The following is a 16,983-nucleotide window of genomic DNA, read 5'->3' as shown; positions in this document are numbered from 1 at the left end:
TTCACTGCATATCCTTTTGTACCTTTTGATTTTGGCACTGTAGGCATTCATTATTTACACAAAAGTTTTAATTTAAAAAATTCAATCTTCACACCCTGTTATTTCTCCTACATCATCTTTTAGATTATTTGTTTACATTATTTGACATTTAAACATTGACTTTTGGCCGGGCACAGTGGCTCATGCCTGTAATCCCAGCCCTTTGAGAGGCTGAAGCAGGAAGATTGCTTGAGCCCCGAAGTTCAAGGCTGCAGTGAGCTATGATCATGCCACTGCACTTCAGCCTAGGTGACAAAGTGAGACCCTGTCTCTAAAAACAAACAAAAAATAGAGAAGTTGCATTTTTTCCCTAAAAAGTAAGTTGGAGTCAGTAAAATTTGATAGGCCTCTAATGGCTGATTTTTCTTTAAAGCATTAAGCATAAAAAATACTCAAAATCTAAAGACTCAACATTATTAGACAATTAACATTATTTACTGACTTTCTGTATATCCATTTCCTTCACTAAAACTTAGTCTTCCTGCACACAGGGCCTGTGTTTTATTCATCTTTGAGGCCCCATTCAGGCAAACGCTGGGCTTTCACAGGAATACTTTCTTGAATTCCAAGGAAGAAAAGTCATTAAATGAAACACAATGTTTTGATTAAGAAGGAATTTCTCAAGATTTTTATAAAAACAAACAAAGCAACAATAACAATAGAAAGAGGCAGGGACAGGGAAAGGGAGAAGAAGAAACAGCTATAAACCACCTACGTTCATAATAGAACTTTTGGGAACTTACTGATTGGGAATGCTTGTGAAACACCAAATATGACATAAGGAGGGAGAATGAAGGTTAATCTAAAATAATGAGAACAATTTGTTCAACAAAATATTTGCTACGTGCCTATTGTATGCAAGGCCTTGGTGACAAAATGTTAACCAATACAGACATGATCCTAGCCCTGACAGGTTACATAATAGTGGGAGATACAAAACGGTAAACAGGCAATTATCATGTGGTATGATAAATATAAAAGGAAGTTTATAGAGTTTTAGGAGTTCATAAAAGGAGAACCAATTCCATGCTTGGAAAAGTGATGTCTAAGTGGGACTAGAGCTTTGGAGTTCTCTAAACCCGAGTTCAAATCCTGGTTTTACAGGTTACACTCTATAACCTGGCTAATTTATTTAATCTCTCCAGGCCTCAGTTTCACCAACTTTAAAATAGGAATCATGATAGTATTGAGTTCAAAGAGTTGATGTATTAATGAAATGCACATCATAAATCTGGTATGGTGTATGGCAAGTGGCAAGTACCCAGTAAATATTAGCTACTAATATTGGTGATAACAGTAAGCTGAGAACTTAAGGCAGGTAAAAGGGAAGAGAGGAAAGAGGAAGAGTACCCAGACAAAATAAAAGCAATAGTCTGGTGAGCTTCAGTGAAAGAACCTCGCTTGATTCATGGGTCAGGGGGTGCTTGGGGTGGGATCAGAGGTGAAGCTGAAGCTGGAAAGGCAAGCACAGCCCAGCTCAATGGGTTTGTCTAAGCTCAGTGGGGGTCCCTTGAGAATTTTAGTCAGAGAAGGGACAGGATCAGATCTGAGTTTTTAAAAGACCAGCTTGGCTACAGTGTGGGAATGGAATGGAAAGTGACAAGACTAGAGGCAGAGATCAGTGACGATAATTTTAAAATAATTCCTTGGCTACTGTGGATGTTCCCTGTTGGAATGCAGACATCACATGAAAAAAATATACAGCAATCCAAAGAGGATCTTCAAGTAACTATCTTCTTGTATTAGCAATTCATTCATTCATTCATTCACTCATTCATTCATTCATTCATCCACTCACTCAACAAGCATTAACACCTACCAAGGCGGTGAGCTGGTGCTGTGAGAGATTTCTACAAGCATTGCCCTACATGACTCTGCCCTCCAGACGCATCCCATCCAACACTGACTGCCCATATTCCTCTCCCTGCCTGGGAGGCCTGTTACCCTGGTGACCCAGATCATGTGCAATGCAAAGGCAGGCACCAGCAGGAGACCCAAACCCAGAGGCAGTATCACATAGTAGAGAAATGTCACTAACTACATCAGTGTACAGCTGACTTCTTATTAAAGGAGTAAATCTTCCATGACCCATTGTTAAGTGAATAATGATAGTCAACATTCATCAAATGTCCTGTCCTATGAACTTCAGGTAGATTAATACATTTATTACAACAACTTTGTGAAATAGGTATTATTATGTCCACCGTATAGATGAGAAAACTGAGGCAAGAGACACTCCCTAAAGGTCACAGAATTAGAAATTGGTAGAGCTGAGATTCAGTCTAATGTTTTTATCCACTATACCACGTGACTTCTGGCAGTGGGCCACCAGGCTGATATCAGAATTAAACCAATTTAAAATGTATGCTTCAAAATCTGGGCAGGGGAAAAAGATCACTGCTCACTTAGGTATCAGGGAGGCCAAAGTTTGGAAGCTTTTATTATAGGAATATAATGAAATGGGTGAATAAATATGGTGACAGTCTCTTGAGAAGAAATTGGACTACTCTCATCAAAAGAGTGCCATTTTGAAAGGGTTTTGAAATCGATTTTGCTCTTTTAAGTTCAAACCATAGCTCTGCCATTTGGCCTAGAACACATTAGAAAGTATTCAAATGGGATTACATTCCTTATCCGTTTAAAAGAGTGAGACATCTCACAGACTCAAAGATGGAGAGGTGTGGCAAAGACATCAAAGGGCTAGCAGAGATCTGTTACTCTTTCGGTTTTCTGTTAATGGAGGGTGGAATAAAGGCTGATTATCTCAGTGAGAAATTAGTAGAATATGCTTATTTTCCCAGACCATATAGGATTCCATCAACCAAGTAGTGGAGCAGGTGAGGAATAAACATATTTTATCATAAGCTCTATGAGGCATTTCCAATGTGAAGTGAATACAGACAAAATAGAAAAAGAAATCTTTAATCTCCAGAAATGAAAGAAACCACTAGCTTCTTGCAATGCCACTGGATGCCAATAGCAACGGAGTCTTGAGCCTGGGCTCTTAACTGGCAATGAGAAGAATCCCAGGCCAGATGGCATTTTAAAATCCAATCTCACTCTGTTTGTCTCTCCCCACTAACCTACATTGCACTTAAAGCAATCAGCCATTTCACAAGCTGCAGTATTTCAAAGTAGTTACAACCCTTGAGAAAAGAAAAGCTCTCTCAATTGCTGTGAGTTTAAAAATATAGAGAATAAAAATTATGGAATTTGTGAAACAACTATCTCTAATTAAACACGCTCGCTAGCACACACACCCAACACTGCACAGAGTACAGCTTTTCAAACCTAGCCCATTCATGCACACATTTAGCACAGCTCACCAACACAAGGCTTTCCTTCCATTCATTCACTTACTAGTCCCGTTCTTTGGGACTCACTCGCCACCACTGAAAACTAACTTGAGAAGCCCCAGGTCTGTGGGCACCGACACCCCGTTAATTCATCCAGCTTGTCCTGCTCCGATCCCAGGCAGGACTTGGGGGCTTCGGTGTCACGACTGGCGCTGCCCCCTGGAGGGACGCCCAGCCTCCACCCGCCCTCCCGGAGCGGCACCCCTCGCGGCCCCCGCTCCCTGGGAAACACTCAGAGTTGCATTGTCGTCGCTGCCGTTTAATTTTCACAAATAAAAATGCCCGTGAGACGGACTCCCCCGCCCACCCACCTGCCCGAGACCGTACAACCACATTGAATCGGATCCTCCAGAAGGCTGCCGGCAGCCGGGAGGTGTGAACAATGAACTTCTCTCTGACTCTCTGATACACACACACACACACACACACACACTCGCCCCCCGACGGGAAGTTGTGAACTAGCCCGGGGGCCAATGGCGCGACTCCGCAGGCAACACGGCTGCTGGCGCGGGGCGGGGAGGGCCTGGCGCGCGCCCCGGCCGCGCCCCTCGAGTCGCCGGTCGGGCACTTACCTCCTTCCTCCGGCTCGGCGCCCCGGGTCGGGTGATGAGGGCCGTCTCCTCGCACACCACGGCCACGTCCTCCACGAAGACGCAGTCCGGAAGGCTCTCGTCGGCCGGCAGCTCCACCACCTGCAGCCCCAGCTTGCTGCCCAGCACGCCCACGTAGAGCTGGTGCTGCCGTTCCGCGCGGGCGACGTCCACCTCCTCGCCCTTGGCGCTTCTCAGCGCGTGCTGGCCGAGCGACTCGGGCAGCGCCCGCACCACGGCGTGGGTGGCCCGGCCGAAGGCGGCGGGGCGGCCGAGCCCGGCCATGGCTTCGGGAGGCTTAGGGGCGGCAGCGGCGGCGGAGGCGGCCGGGTCCTGCCGCGGGCAGCGCGCGCTGAGCCTGCGAGCGCCCGGCGGCTCCTCTTGGCAGCCGCTGAATGTGGTGCAGAAAGAGCCCAGCTCGCGCCCGGAGCCCTGCCCGCGCGACTGAGCATGCCCAGAGCTCCGGGCGCCGGCCCGCGCGCAGCCCGCGCGCCCACTCCGGCGCTCGCGGGTCTCGCGCCAGCCCAGGCGGGAGTTGTAGCGGCGAGCGCCGGGCGAGGAGTGGGGCCGGGAGAGGCGGCCGGGGAAGCAGCGAGGGCAAGAAGTATGCGCAGGCGGGGGACCTCGGCGAAAAGCCACCCCTACCCGGACCTGGCGGTACCTGTGTTCTGTCGCAGGTGCACACCTCCCATCGTCCCCAGCGCGGACTTGGGAGAGCCGGCCTCGCTCTGGACAGAGCAGCTGGAGGGCTTCTTGGTCTTTACCTGAACAGTTTAAACCTTGCTTTCTTACAAAGTCTGACCCACTTTTGAAGAGCTATAATGGCTTACAGATTCTTCATGTTGAGCTTAAATCCCACGGGTCCCGGTTCTGTTTTCTGGCCTTACCTAAAGTACAAGTTTTTTTTGTTTGTTTTGTGTGTGTTTGCGTGTGTGTGTGTTTTCACAAAACAGCATTTGCATATCTGAGAACAGTTCTAATTATCTATGCTGCCTAACACCACCCTCTACCCACCGGGAACCCCCTCCAGTCCTGGAGCCCAAACCACTGAAAAGTAACTAGTGGTTTGGTTTCCAACTCCCTTCAACATTCTGGTCAGCTTCCTTTTGATATACACCAATTTGCTTGTATCCTTTTAAAATCATAGTATCCGGAAAATAAACAATTCTTCCTGTGTGGTCTGACCAGCACAGACTACAGCAGCACCCTTGTTCCAGATGCTGGACCTCTATGAACACTGCCTAAGCCTGTATTCACTTTTTTGGTGGTCTAGGGCCAAGGCCCAGGCTACAGCCTTCTTGCCAGAACTCTGATCCCAGCTTTTAAGAAACTCTGGATTTCTAGGAGCAGGTGTCTCTGAGCATCCTAGAATGGTTGCCCCAATTGAGCTCAGAGATGTGATCTGCCTTCTCTCCCCTCCCACAAGGGTGGTGTGAATTTATAAATGAGCTTCAAAATTCTCAGCTTCACATTTGAGGAGTTTTTTGTTGTTGTTGTTGTTTTGTTTTGTTTTGACAGAGTTTCACTCTTGTTGCCCAGGCTGCAGTGCAGTGGCGCAATCTCTGCTCACTTCAACTGCTGCCTCCCCAGTTCAAGCAATTCTCCTGCCTCAGCCTCCTGAGTAGCTGGGACTACAGGTGCACGCCACCACTCGCGGCTAATTTGTATTTTTAGCAGAGACAGGGTTTCACCATTTTGGCTAGGCTGGTCTCGAACTCCTGACCTCAGGTGATCCACCTGCCTCCACCTCCCAAAGTGCTGGGATTACAGGCGTGAGCTACCACACCCTGCCCAAATTTGAGGAGTCTTAAGGACAGCTCTGACACTGACATTGGGAAGTGGGACCAAAAGTAAAATAACAAACCTTTAAGACCTACTAGGTAGTACTTCTAAAGCAAAATTCTTAGGGGATCCAGGCAGCCTCATTAGCCCCAGTTTAGCATCAGAAATCACTTAATGGTGTCCTCAGATGGAGGATTCCCATCAAAGTTACAGGTGAAAGTTGTTCACCTTAAGCTTGCCCCGGTTAAATATAAAATTTATTTATTTTTAAATTGGTTCATTATTTATTCTTTTTTTTTTTTTTTTTGAGATGAAGTTTCGTTCTTGTTTCCCAGGCTGGAGTGCAATGGCATGATCTCAGCTCACCACAACCTCTGCAACCTGGGTTCAAGTGATTCTCCTGCCTCGGCCTCCTGAGTAGCTGGGATTACAGGCATGTGCCACCACGCCTGGCTAATTTTGTATTTTTAGTAGAGATGGAGTTTCTCCATGTTGGTCAGGCTAGTCTCAAACTCCTCAACTCAGGTGATCCGCCCGCCTCGGCCTCCCAAAGTGCTGGGATTACAGGCGTGAGCCACTGCACCCAGCCTATTTATTCTTATTATATATTGTTTATTTATTTAGCTCCCGGGTTAAATAAAGTATAGGACTTCATTCTGCTCTTTACTGCAGACTTTACCAGACATTGAGGCTCCATCTGTCTCCAGCTGGCCACCACCTAGCAATCTTCATTCATGCCTGTGCCTTGTTAGAGCCTGAATATTTCACCTACCACTCAGTGCCCTGAGTCTAACTATGAACAGGGCTCTGTGTACCACTCTGGGCTCATGTCAATCTAGCAGCCAATTAAAACCTGATGTTAGCCATGTCTTTGCATACTGAAATTGGGTAGTAGCTGTTCTTTTAAAATCTAATTTTGTAGTTATCCCTGTTAAATGTTATTTACTTATTTCTAACTTGTCTAGTTTTGATTCTGTTATCTCATGCATTACTTATTACTTCTAATTTGTGCCATCTGAAATTTGATAAGCATGCCTTCTATCTTCTCTAAGCAGTGGTCAAAAAGTGTTAGAATGTGTATATTAGTAAAAAAGAATAATAAAAATACCAAATCCAGTAGATTATAGTTTACATGCTTTCACACTTCAGCAATGAAGGACTGTTTTTAGGAAAATGGACTTTATTGAGCTTAATACATTGATATGTTCATTTTTCCCATGAATATTTATTGAAAATTCCCAAGACACATCACCATGTTATGCACTTCAGAGTCACAAAAGAAGGAAGCACAAAGACATGATCCTTACCTTGAAGAGCTCACAGTCTCACTAGGAAAACAAGACATCCAGAATTGGAGCTGGGGTAAGTGCACATGAGAGATATAGATAACAAAGTGCTACAGGAAGGTGAGGGAAAGAGAGATCTCTATGGTGGGTGGGAGTGGAAGAAAGCCGCTTGAAGGTGATTGGACTTGGTTTAGGCCTTGAATGATTTTTAGATGTGAGTAACTGAAGGAGAGAACAAGAATTCTAAGGGAAAGGCATTTTCAAAGGACAGTAGGTAGATCTATTTACATATCTATAGCTGCTGTAACAAAACAACTCCAACACATATAATGGCACAAAGTTGATATAAGCTTATCTCTTGTTCATTTAAAGTCTAGCACACATGTTCCTGATTGGTTCTCAACTCTTTTTTTCCAAGCAATATTCAGGGATCCAGCCTTCTTCTATTTGTGGCTCCAACTCTTCTACATGTGGCATCCAAGTTTTCCATGCTCACTGTATTAGTCAGTTCTCATGCTGTTAATAAAGACACACCAAAGCCTGGGTAATTTATAAAGGAAAGAGGTTTAATGGACTTACAATTCCACATAGCTGGAGAGGCCTCATAATTATGGCAGAAGACGAAGGAAGAGCAAACGGATGTCTTACATGGTGGCAGGCAAGACAGCTTGTGTAGGGAAACTCTCCTTTTTTTTTTTATTTATTTTGAGACGGAGTCTTGCTCTGTTGCCCAGGCTGGAGTGCAGTGGCGCCATCTCGGCTCACTGCAAGCTCTGCTTTCTGGGTTCATGCCATTCTCCTGCCTCAGCCTCCCGAGTAGCTGGGACTACAGGCGCCCGCCACCACACCCGACTAATTTTTGTATTTTTAGTAAAGACAGGGTTTCACTGTGTTAGCCAGAAAGGTCTCGATCTCCTGACCTTGTGATCCACCCGCCTCGGCCTCCCAAAGTGCTGGGATTACAGGCATGAGCCACTGCGCCCGTCCGGGAACTCTCCTTTATTAAACCATCAGATCTCATGAGACTTATTCACTACCACGAGAACAGTACAGGAAAGACTCATTACCATGATTCAATTACCTCCCACCTGGTCCCTCCTACAATACATGGGAATTATGGGAGCTACAGTTCAAGATGAGATTTGGGTGGGGACACAGTCAAACCATGTCACTCACCTTCCTCAAACTGAAAGAACAAGAAAGAACATACAGCCACCACATGTGAAAGGCTTAATGGGTCAGGCCTAGAAGGGATGCATATCACCTCTGCTCCTATTCTTCTGGCTAAAATTCTGCTACCCAGCTACAATAACTATGAGCAAGGGCTGGAAAATACAGTCTGCTGTGGGCCCAGAAAGAAAATAAAATACGAGGCTGGTGAAACAGCTAGCTGGTGTCTGCCTCTGGAGAACAGTGGGGAAAATGGAAAACAAAGGTGGAAAAGTGGGCTAAGCCTTCATCACATCAGCTGTGGAGAGGCATATGGTGTGGAAATTAAGAGCATAGCTTCTAGAACCAGACTGTGTAATGAAAACTTAGCTCCACTATTTCCTTGTTTTATGATTTTAGACATGTTACTTAAAAACTCTTTGCCTCAGTTTCATCATCATCTATAAATGAGGAGTAATGAACACATTATCATAGAGTTACTATAAATGTTAATATTGCAAAGTGCTTAAAAAGTGCGTAGAATAGTAACTAGAGCCTAATAGATGCTCAGTAAATATTATCCATTGAGAGGTTTTGAACAGAAGGCTTTGCACATGATTTCCTGCCAAAGGCCAAACCACACGTACACACTCACTGAATTACCAGAGTCATATAGCTGTTTGAAGGTATGCTTCCCAGCAGAACTAGTGGCCTTCCTAGGTTGACAGACCAAATCTCACCCACAAGTGTAATCATAGATGCAATAAATATTTATTGAGCCCTTGCTATATGCCAGGTATTGTGCTAGGAACTGGGGATGTAATTATGAATGATAATTATGGCTTATGGTCAAATTGTTCCTTTTCCTCTTCTGGACATTTCAAGACCTTTATAAGCAATTTCCTTTAAATTCCCTCTGTTTGACATACCTAAAGCTATTTCTGTTCTGGTTGGATGTTGATTAACACAGGGGCAAGTTTTCTTTTCCATTGATAATATTGCTGGTATCTTGCGTTATTTGAAGTCAATTTTAGATAGCAAGTATCTGAAGATTAAAACAGGCATTCCTGGCTTACTCTTTTCTTACTCCATTTTAGCAGATACAAGATTTACTTTCATAGGAGACAGGTGTTTTGAGATGGGGGTGTGTATTAGTCTGTTTTCACACTGCTGATAAAGACATACTGGAGACTGGGTAATTTATAAAGAAAAAGATTTTATGGACTCACAGTTCCATGTGACTGGGGAGGCCTTACAATCATGGTGGAAGGCAAAAGGCATGTCTTACATGGCCACAAGGCAAGAGAGAAAATAAGAATCAAGTGAAAGGGGTTTCCCCTTATGAAACCCTCAGAACTTGTAAGACTTATTCAGTACCACGAGAACAATATGAGGGAAACTGCCCCACATGATTCAGTTATCTCCCACTGGGTCCCTCCCACAACATGTGGGAATTATGGGAGCTACAATTCAAGATGAGATTTGGGTGGGGACACAACCAAACCATATCAGGGTGGGAATTCTCAAAGAGAAGGAGGGCTCAAGGATGTCCTTGTCCAACCTAAGTGCTAGAAATATTGGATAAAGTAAGTACCATAAATCTGCAATTTGACACTAAGTCCTGAGTGTTTTAACATAATTATTACATAAATGTTTACCGTGAAATAAACCCATTGCTGCAGATTGCCTGTTATATCCAAGGAGTGAGTGGTGTTTGGTTGAATGGGCAGGCAGTGAGTTACAGACCCAGAGATGGTTCCACGGTAACCAGGACTCTGGTTCCTAAAGTCAAGACACATAGCCTCCTAATCTCATTTTCTCCAACTTCCATCTGGGGTTTCGTCATTAAAGAAACATTTACTAAGCATCTACAGTATGTGTGGTAGAGGAATACATAAAAGCAGTGGATAAGGCATGGGTTTTAGATTCAGTCAAGCCTGAATTTGATTCCTGGCCCTCCGACATTCTGGCTGTACCACCTTAGTGTGCCCAAGACCTGTGTTTCACCATTTTCTGTCTTGCTTGAAGCTGTGGAGGTCTGATCTTCATGGACTTCATCACCTGCGATCCCATTTTTGTTGGTTTTGGTGAATGGGATATACTTACAGGAGATTGGAGGACAAGAGGGGAGAGAGATTGGGGTATTTATTTCTCTGGCTCCCCTCCTGCTTTTTCATGGTGGTAGCAACGGCTCCATCCTTCTACAATCTTAGCTTCTGCTGGCGGCCCCTCTTCCATGGTTCCAGCTCTCGGCTGGGTTCTGATAATGCTGTTGCCTTCCATTATTCCATCTAGGGGTAGTATTAGCTTCTCGTTTTTGCTAGTCCCTGGGTTCCTCGTTGGTTCTCTTTACCTGCCCACACCTCTAAAAACATTCCTTTTATTAAACATGCTTTTCAGAATTCTTTAAGTATGTCATTTGTTTTTTACCAGGGCCCTCACTTACAACTCATTGTTTTTTATATGTGTGTGTGTGTGTGTGTGTGTGTGTGTATGCGTGCACACACATTGTCTTGAATTGATGTTAAAGTGGGAGTTATAATACCTTGTTTTCAGAGTTTTGAGGCTGAAATGTGACAGCATATACAAAGGATCTGAGCATTGCTTCTAGGACACAGTAAGTACTCAATTGTGATAGCCACTAATATTAACAGTTATTGTGCTCTTGTGCCAGGCATTGTATTCATTACGGAGTATACATCTGCCTCTGTATAAAATGTCTATTTTCACCACTTAAAATACCCAAGTCCTTCAAATGAGATAACATAAAGTGCCCACGACAGTGATAGGGACACTGCAAGCACTCAGTGCTTTCTGCACTTCAAAGCTCAACCTTCTCTGGTCCCCACTTCCTCCTGTGCAAGCAACACATCCCTTTTCTGAATTTCTGTAGCTCTTTCTGTGTTCCTCTGTTGGGGCTCAGAAAACAGTGCCCCAAAATGAAGGCCTCAGAAGCAGCCTCAGAGGTGTAGGTTTGTTCTCTGACCTTCTCCTGCCCTCCTGTCTCTCAGTCCCATGCCCCACTGAGGCTAGCCTCAGAAACTAGAATCCCTCTTCCCCAAGGCGGGTCATAGAAACCAAAAGCCAGACATAAAACCTAAAAATATTACTCCAACTTTCCTTCTGCCCTATTTCTGTGAAAACAGGCCATAAATAAATTATCTGACATACCTTGTTTGTAGATCATAAGACCCCCATTCCAGAGAAGGTCCTGTCCCATCCCCAGAAGGAAGGAATGCTGCTCAGAGCGGCGAAGGAGAATCTAGGCAGACAGACCTGGCTGGGCTTCCTCGCTCAGTTTATTAGCATTAGATCATACCCTTTTGGTCCAATCATATTTCTACACGGCTGTCCATACTTTGTTAAACCTAAGCATAAAATAGGTCAATTTCTCCTGTGTCTTTGGGTCTTCATTCTGAAGGCTCCCATGTGTACATGCTAAATAAATTTATATGCCTTTTCTCTGATTAATCTTCCTTTTGAGAGTTGATTTTTCAGTGAAACTTCAAAGGGCCCTTGGTCCCCACACCACTCTTATGCTGCTTATTACTTTCTCCTAGCACAGTGTAATAACCCACGGATGCCAGAGTCATCTGCCTCATTACAGCCACATTAGGGGCTAATGAGATAACCAAAATATCCTGTAAAGTTCAAAGTACTATATAAATATGTTGAGTTTTAACAAGTTTGTGGTGTATTATGGTAATAAGCAGAGGTGAGTGTTGCTCCAAACTTTTTTTTTAGATTCAGCGGGTACATGTGCAGGTTTGTGACATGGATATGTTGCATAATTCTGAGGTTTGGGCTTCTATTGAACCCATCATCCAAATAGTGAACACGGTACCCAGTAGCAAGTTTTTCAGCCCTTCCCACCTCCCCTCCTGCCTCTTTTTGGAGTCCGCAGTTTCTGTTGTTTTCATCTTTATGTCCATATGTATTCATTGTTTAGCTCCCACTTTTAAGTGAGAACAGTATTGCAGCATCTGATTTTCTGTTTCTGCTTTAATTCACTTAGGATAATGACCTCCAGCTGCATCCATGTTGTTGCAAAGGAAATGATTTCATTATTTTTATGGCTGTGTAATATTCCATAGTGTATATGTACCACATTTTCTTTATCCAATACACCACTGATGGGCACCTAGGTTGATTCCATTACTTTGCTCTTGTGAGTAGCGCTGTGATAAATATACAAGTGGCAATGTCTCTTTGGTAGAATGATTTCTTTTCCTTTGGGTAGAAGGGGATTGCTGGGTCAAATGGTAGTTCCCCAAACTTTTATATTAGCTATTTCTTCAGTTTTTCAGAGCTTTTTGCAACATTATTTTTCCAGAAGTATGTTTATGACCATTTGATATTCAATATATATTTATGGGGAAGAAATAGTTTGAGGGGAAAGACCTTTCAAATTCTAGGAAATCTAAATGTAGAAGAAAAGAAAAACATTTCTCTACAGTTAAAATTGTTATATATGTATATGTATGTGTACACACACACACACGCACGTGCACAGGGCTCTGATAACCCCCTTCATTTCCTTGTGAAATGAAGTTGCTTCATTTTCTTATGAAGCACAGAGAAATGCCAGTTTCACAATGCCAGGGAATCACTGTATTTGCTTTTGTGCTATTAACGCACAATGGTTTTAACAGCATTGGTATACACGTGTCCAAAGAATCCTTTGCTTCAGTGATGCTTCTCTCTCATGACTTCTTTTCTTTTGCCAGTCTGTCTCTCTCCCTCTGCTTCTACTCCATTGCTTTTCCTCATTCCTTCCTTTAAATGTTGGTATTTCCCAGTGTTCTCTAGCCTCCATCTCTTTTCTTCCAACTTTACATGCTTCCTGCTTTGGATGAGTCAATCTAGGCCCATGACTTCAAATACACCCCAGTGCCAACATGGCTCAAACTTTCATTTCTGGTCTTTTCCTGCCTAGCTTCAGAACTGCCTAAAAGACATCCCTATTTGGCTGCTCCACAGGCACTCCAAAGTTGACATCCCAAAGCACAGTTCATTATATCCTGCCCCGGATTGCTCCTTCCAATCCCTATTCCGTTCATACTGGTAGTTGCTTAAGCCAGTAATCTGAGTGTTATCCTTTGCCTCACGTTCTCCTTTACCTCCACATTTAATCAATCACCATGTTTTGACCAATCAATCCCCTTAAAATGATTCAAATCCACCCATATCTCTTCATCCACTCTGCTACCACTTAGTCCAGAAAATAATTATTGGTTTCCTGGATTGCTGCAACAGCCATCTTATCCAAGGCAGTCTTTCTGAACTGCAAACCTAACTGCCACTCTCTTGTCTAAATCCTCCAGTAGCTTCCCAGTATCCTCAGAATGAAGTCCACATGTTTTACCATGGCCCACCCAACACCCCACCCCCATGATGTGGCCTCTGCCTACTTGCCATCCTCATTCTGATCTCATCCCTATTCTCTCTTACTTGGGCTTCTGTGCGTGGTTTCCTATTTCCTGGAATGTGTGTGGCCCCATCCCTGCTTGGGTAATTCCTAATCCTCTTTAGACTCATTGAAGGCATCACTCCATTCAAGAAGACTTCCCTGGGTCCCTAGGTTGGATGAGATGCATCTGTATCCCTGTTTTGACTCCTATGACAAAGGACTGTTTTACTTGCTAATCCAAGGAGCTCTTGGCAGACAGGCACATCTTGTTATTACTGGATCCTCAATTCAGGTGTGTAGAGAATGGCTGAATTAAAGCAATAGATGGCATTCCTTTCCCCCACTCTCATCAGCCCACTTTCATAAGAATGGGTTTCAGTTCCTATAAAATAAGAAAATTATACTAGGCCCCTTCCAGCTTTAAGAATCTATGATTCTGTTGCTCCCAATGCTTATAAATTGCTATGGGAGAGTGGAGAGTTCATGGCCAGGGTTTGAACCCTGGCTTTGTCACAGCTGTGTGACCTTGTACAACTTGCTTGACCTTTCTGAGCCTAAGACCCTCATTTGTAAAATGAGGATAGTAATATCAATCTTACATAGTTATTATGAGGACTAAATTAAATTAACTTAGACAACATATGAAATATGTTCTTCCTCTCCCTTCTGCTGAGGGAGCCATTTGTTCAAAGGAGCCCTTTGCTCAAATGCTGGCTCCACTACTTACTATCTGTACAATCCTGGTCTATTAACTTCACATACAGAGCTTCAGTTTTTTTATTTGTAAAACAAAGATTACACATATATTATGACATAATGAAGATTAATGAGATGATCCATGTAAAGCTTTGCAGCATGTAGATATAGCAAGTGCTCAACAAATGTTAGCCACTTCTGTGATGATGGAGGAGAACGGGGAGGGGGAGGGAAAAAGAAGAAAATATGCAAAGCCTAGCAATAGTTGACTTTCAACAAAGCTCACTCCCTTTCCTCTTTCCTATTCCATTATTGGTTGGGGAAAGCTTCACTTACCCATTCTAGGGTCAAATCCTATTACAATAAAATTGTTGCCCAACTTCCCCTGCTGAATGGGAACCTTCTTATATTAAATTTTGGTAAGAATTTCCTACATTTTAAATAATTCAGGTTACTTAATTCCATATGTTTGACAATGTATAGGCGTAACTCTTAGAAACATAGATCATGTAAACACTGTCAGATTATTTCCCCACACTTTCTTTTTCTTGCCAGCACCATTATAAAATTATAGAGGGGTTCCATATATCGGGACCTGCATCATGCAAAAGCGGTTGGGGCGGGGTGGGGGTAGAGATTCCAAACTACTAGTGGTTTTATGGAGAAAGCCTCACTGTCCCTATTACCTGAACTCTTACCTCTGAGGTGGTTTGGTTTTGTTTGTGTGTTTTTGGTTTTGGTTTTTTTGAGACACGGTCTCACTCTGTAACCCAGGCTGGAGTGCAATGGCACAATCTCGGCTCACTGCAACCTCCACCTCCCGGGCTCAAGCGATTCTCCCACCTTAGTCTCCTGAGTAGCTGGGACTAGAAGTGCACGCCACCACACTCGGGTAATTTTTGGTTTTGTTTTTGTGTTTTTATAGAGACAAGTTTTCGCCATATTGCCCAGGCTGGTCTCAAACTCGTGAACTCAAGTGATCTGTCTGCCTCAACCTCCCAAAGTGCTGAGATTACAGGCGTGAGCCACCATGTCCAGTCTCAAGATAGTTGTTACATGCTTCTTTATTTTGCCCTTCACCTGCTTTCTCCTCTGAATTATCTTTCCTCAGCTCCTTCTTCTCATGCATTTACTTTTCTTACTCTTTGTTTCAGTTATTGTTGATGCACAAAAAACTACCCTGAAACCTAGTGGCTTAAAATAGTCACTTTGTTTGGACCATGATTTGTGGATTAGGAATTGGGGAAAGGCTTGTGTCTCTGATCCACATGGAGTCCATTGGGGCAGCTGAAGCTGGGAACCACTTTCCAGCTGACTTTCTCACTCATATCTCTGGTGCCTCAGTGTATTTTTTGTTTTGTTTTGTTTTGTTTTTATTATTATACTTTAGGTTTTTGGGTACATGTGCACAATGTGCTGGTTTGTTACATATGTATCCATGTGCCATGTTGTTTTGCTGCACCCATTAACTTGTCATTTAGCATTAGGTATATCTCCTAATGCTGTCCCTCCCCCCTCCCCCCACCCCACAACAGTCCCCAGAGTGTGATGTTCCCCTTCCTGTGTCCATGAGTTCTCATTGTTCAATTCCCACCTATGAGTGAGAACATGCGGTGTTTGGTTTTTTGTCCTTGCGATAGTTTACTGAGAATGATGTTTTCCAGTTTCATCCATGTCCCTACAAAGGACATGAACTCATCATTTTTTATGGCTGCATAGTATTCCATGGTGTATATGTGCCACATTTTCTTAATCCAGTCTATCGTTGTTGGACATTTGGGTTGGTTCCAACTCTTTGCTATTGTGAATAGTGCTTTGAAAACTGGCACAAGACAGGGATGCCCTCTCTCACCACTCCTATTCAACATAGTGCTGGAAGTTCTGGCCAGGGCAATCAGGCAGGAGAAGGCAATAAAGGGTATTCAATTAGGAAAAGAGGAAGTCAAATTGTCCCTGTTTGCAGATGACATGATTGTATATCTAGAAAACCCCATTGTCTCAGCCCAAAATCTCCTTAAGCTGATTAGCAACTTCAGCAGTCTCAGGATACAAAATCAATGTACAAAAATCACAAGCATTCTTGTACACCAATCACAGACAAACAGAGAGCCAAATCATGAGTGAACTCCCATTCACAATTGCTTCAAGGAGAATAAAATACCTAGGAATCCAACTTACAAGGGATGTGAAGGACCTCTTCAAGGAGAACTACAAACCACTGCTCAATGAAATAAAAGAGGATACAAACAAATGGAAGAACATTCCATGCTCATGGGTAGGAAGAATCAACATCGTGAAAATGGCCATACTGCCCAAGGTAATTTATAGATTCAATGCCATCCCCATCAAGCTACCAATGACTTTCTTCACAGAATTGGAAAAAACTACTTTAACGTTCATATGGAACCAAAAGAGAGCCCGCATCGCCAAGTCAATCCTAAGCCAAAAGAACAAAGCTGGAGGCATCATGCTACCTGACTTCAAACTATACTACAAGGCTACAGTAACCAAAACAGCATGGTACTGGTACCACAACAGAGACATAGATCAATGGAACAGAACAGAGCCCTCAGAAATAATGCCACATATCTACAACTATCTGATCTTTGACAAACCTGTCAAAAACAAGAAATGGGGAAAGGATTCCCTATTTAATAAATGGTGCTGGGAAAACT

The 16,983-nt window shown here is 43.5% G+C and overlaps 1 protein-coding gene and 1 long non-coding RNA gene across 3 annotated transcripts in view; both read right to left on the bottom strand.

The window, feature by feature from the left end:
* The window catches only part of DDAH1 (dimethylarginine dimethylaminohydrolase 1), a 155,750-nt gene extending 151,325 nt beyond the window's left edge, over window positions 1-4,425 (bottom strand). Inside the window, exon 1 of one of the 2 annotated variants that reach the window (XM_030825127.1) lies at window positions 3,968-4,425. In XM_030825127.1, the coding sequence (XP_030680987.1) occupies window positions 3,968-4,270 (303 nt within the window). In that variant the 5' untranslated portion in view covers window positions 4,271-4,425. Of the gene's footprint in view, window positions 1-3,706; window positions 3,804-3,967 lie in introns of those variants that run through there. The other variant, XM_012500457.2, reaches the window with a different exon arrangement.
* A 2,494-nt stretch (window positions 4,426-6,919) lies between these two features.
* LOC115837664 overlaps window positions 6,920-16,983 on the bottom strand; it is a 30,308-nt gene continuing 20,244 nt past the window's right edge. Inside the window, exon 2 of the long non-coding RNA XR_004032725.1 lies at window positions 6,920-7,569. This is a non-coding gene — a long non-coding RNA (uncharacterized LOC115837664). The remainder of the gene's footprint in view (window positions 7,570-16,983) is intronic.

Source organism: Nomascus leucogenys, chromosome 12, assembly GCF_006542625.1.
Source record: "Nomascus leucogenys isolate Asia chromosome 12, Asia_NLE_v1, whole genome shotgun sequence".
NCBI lineage: Eukaryota > Metazoa > Chordata > Mammalia > Primates > Hylobatidae > Nomascus > Nomascus leucogenys.
This window is presented reverse-complemented; position numbering and strand designations above follow the sequence as displayed.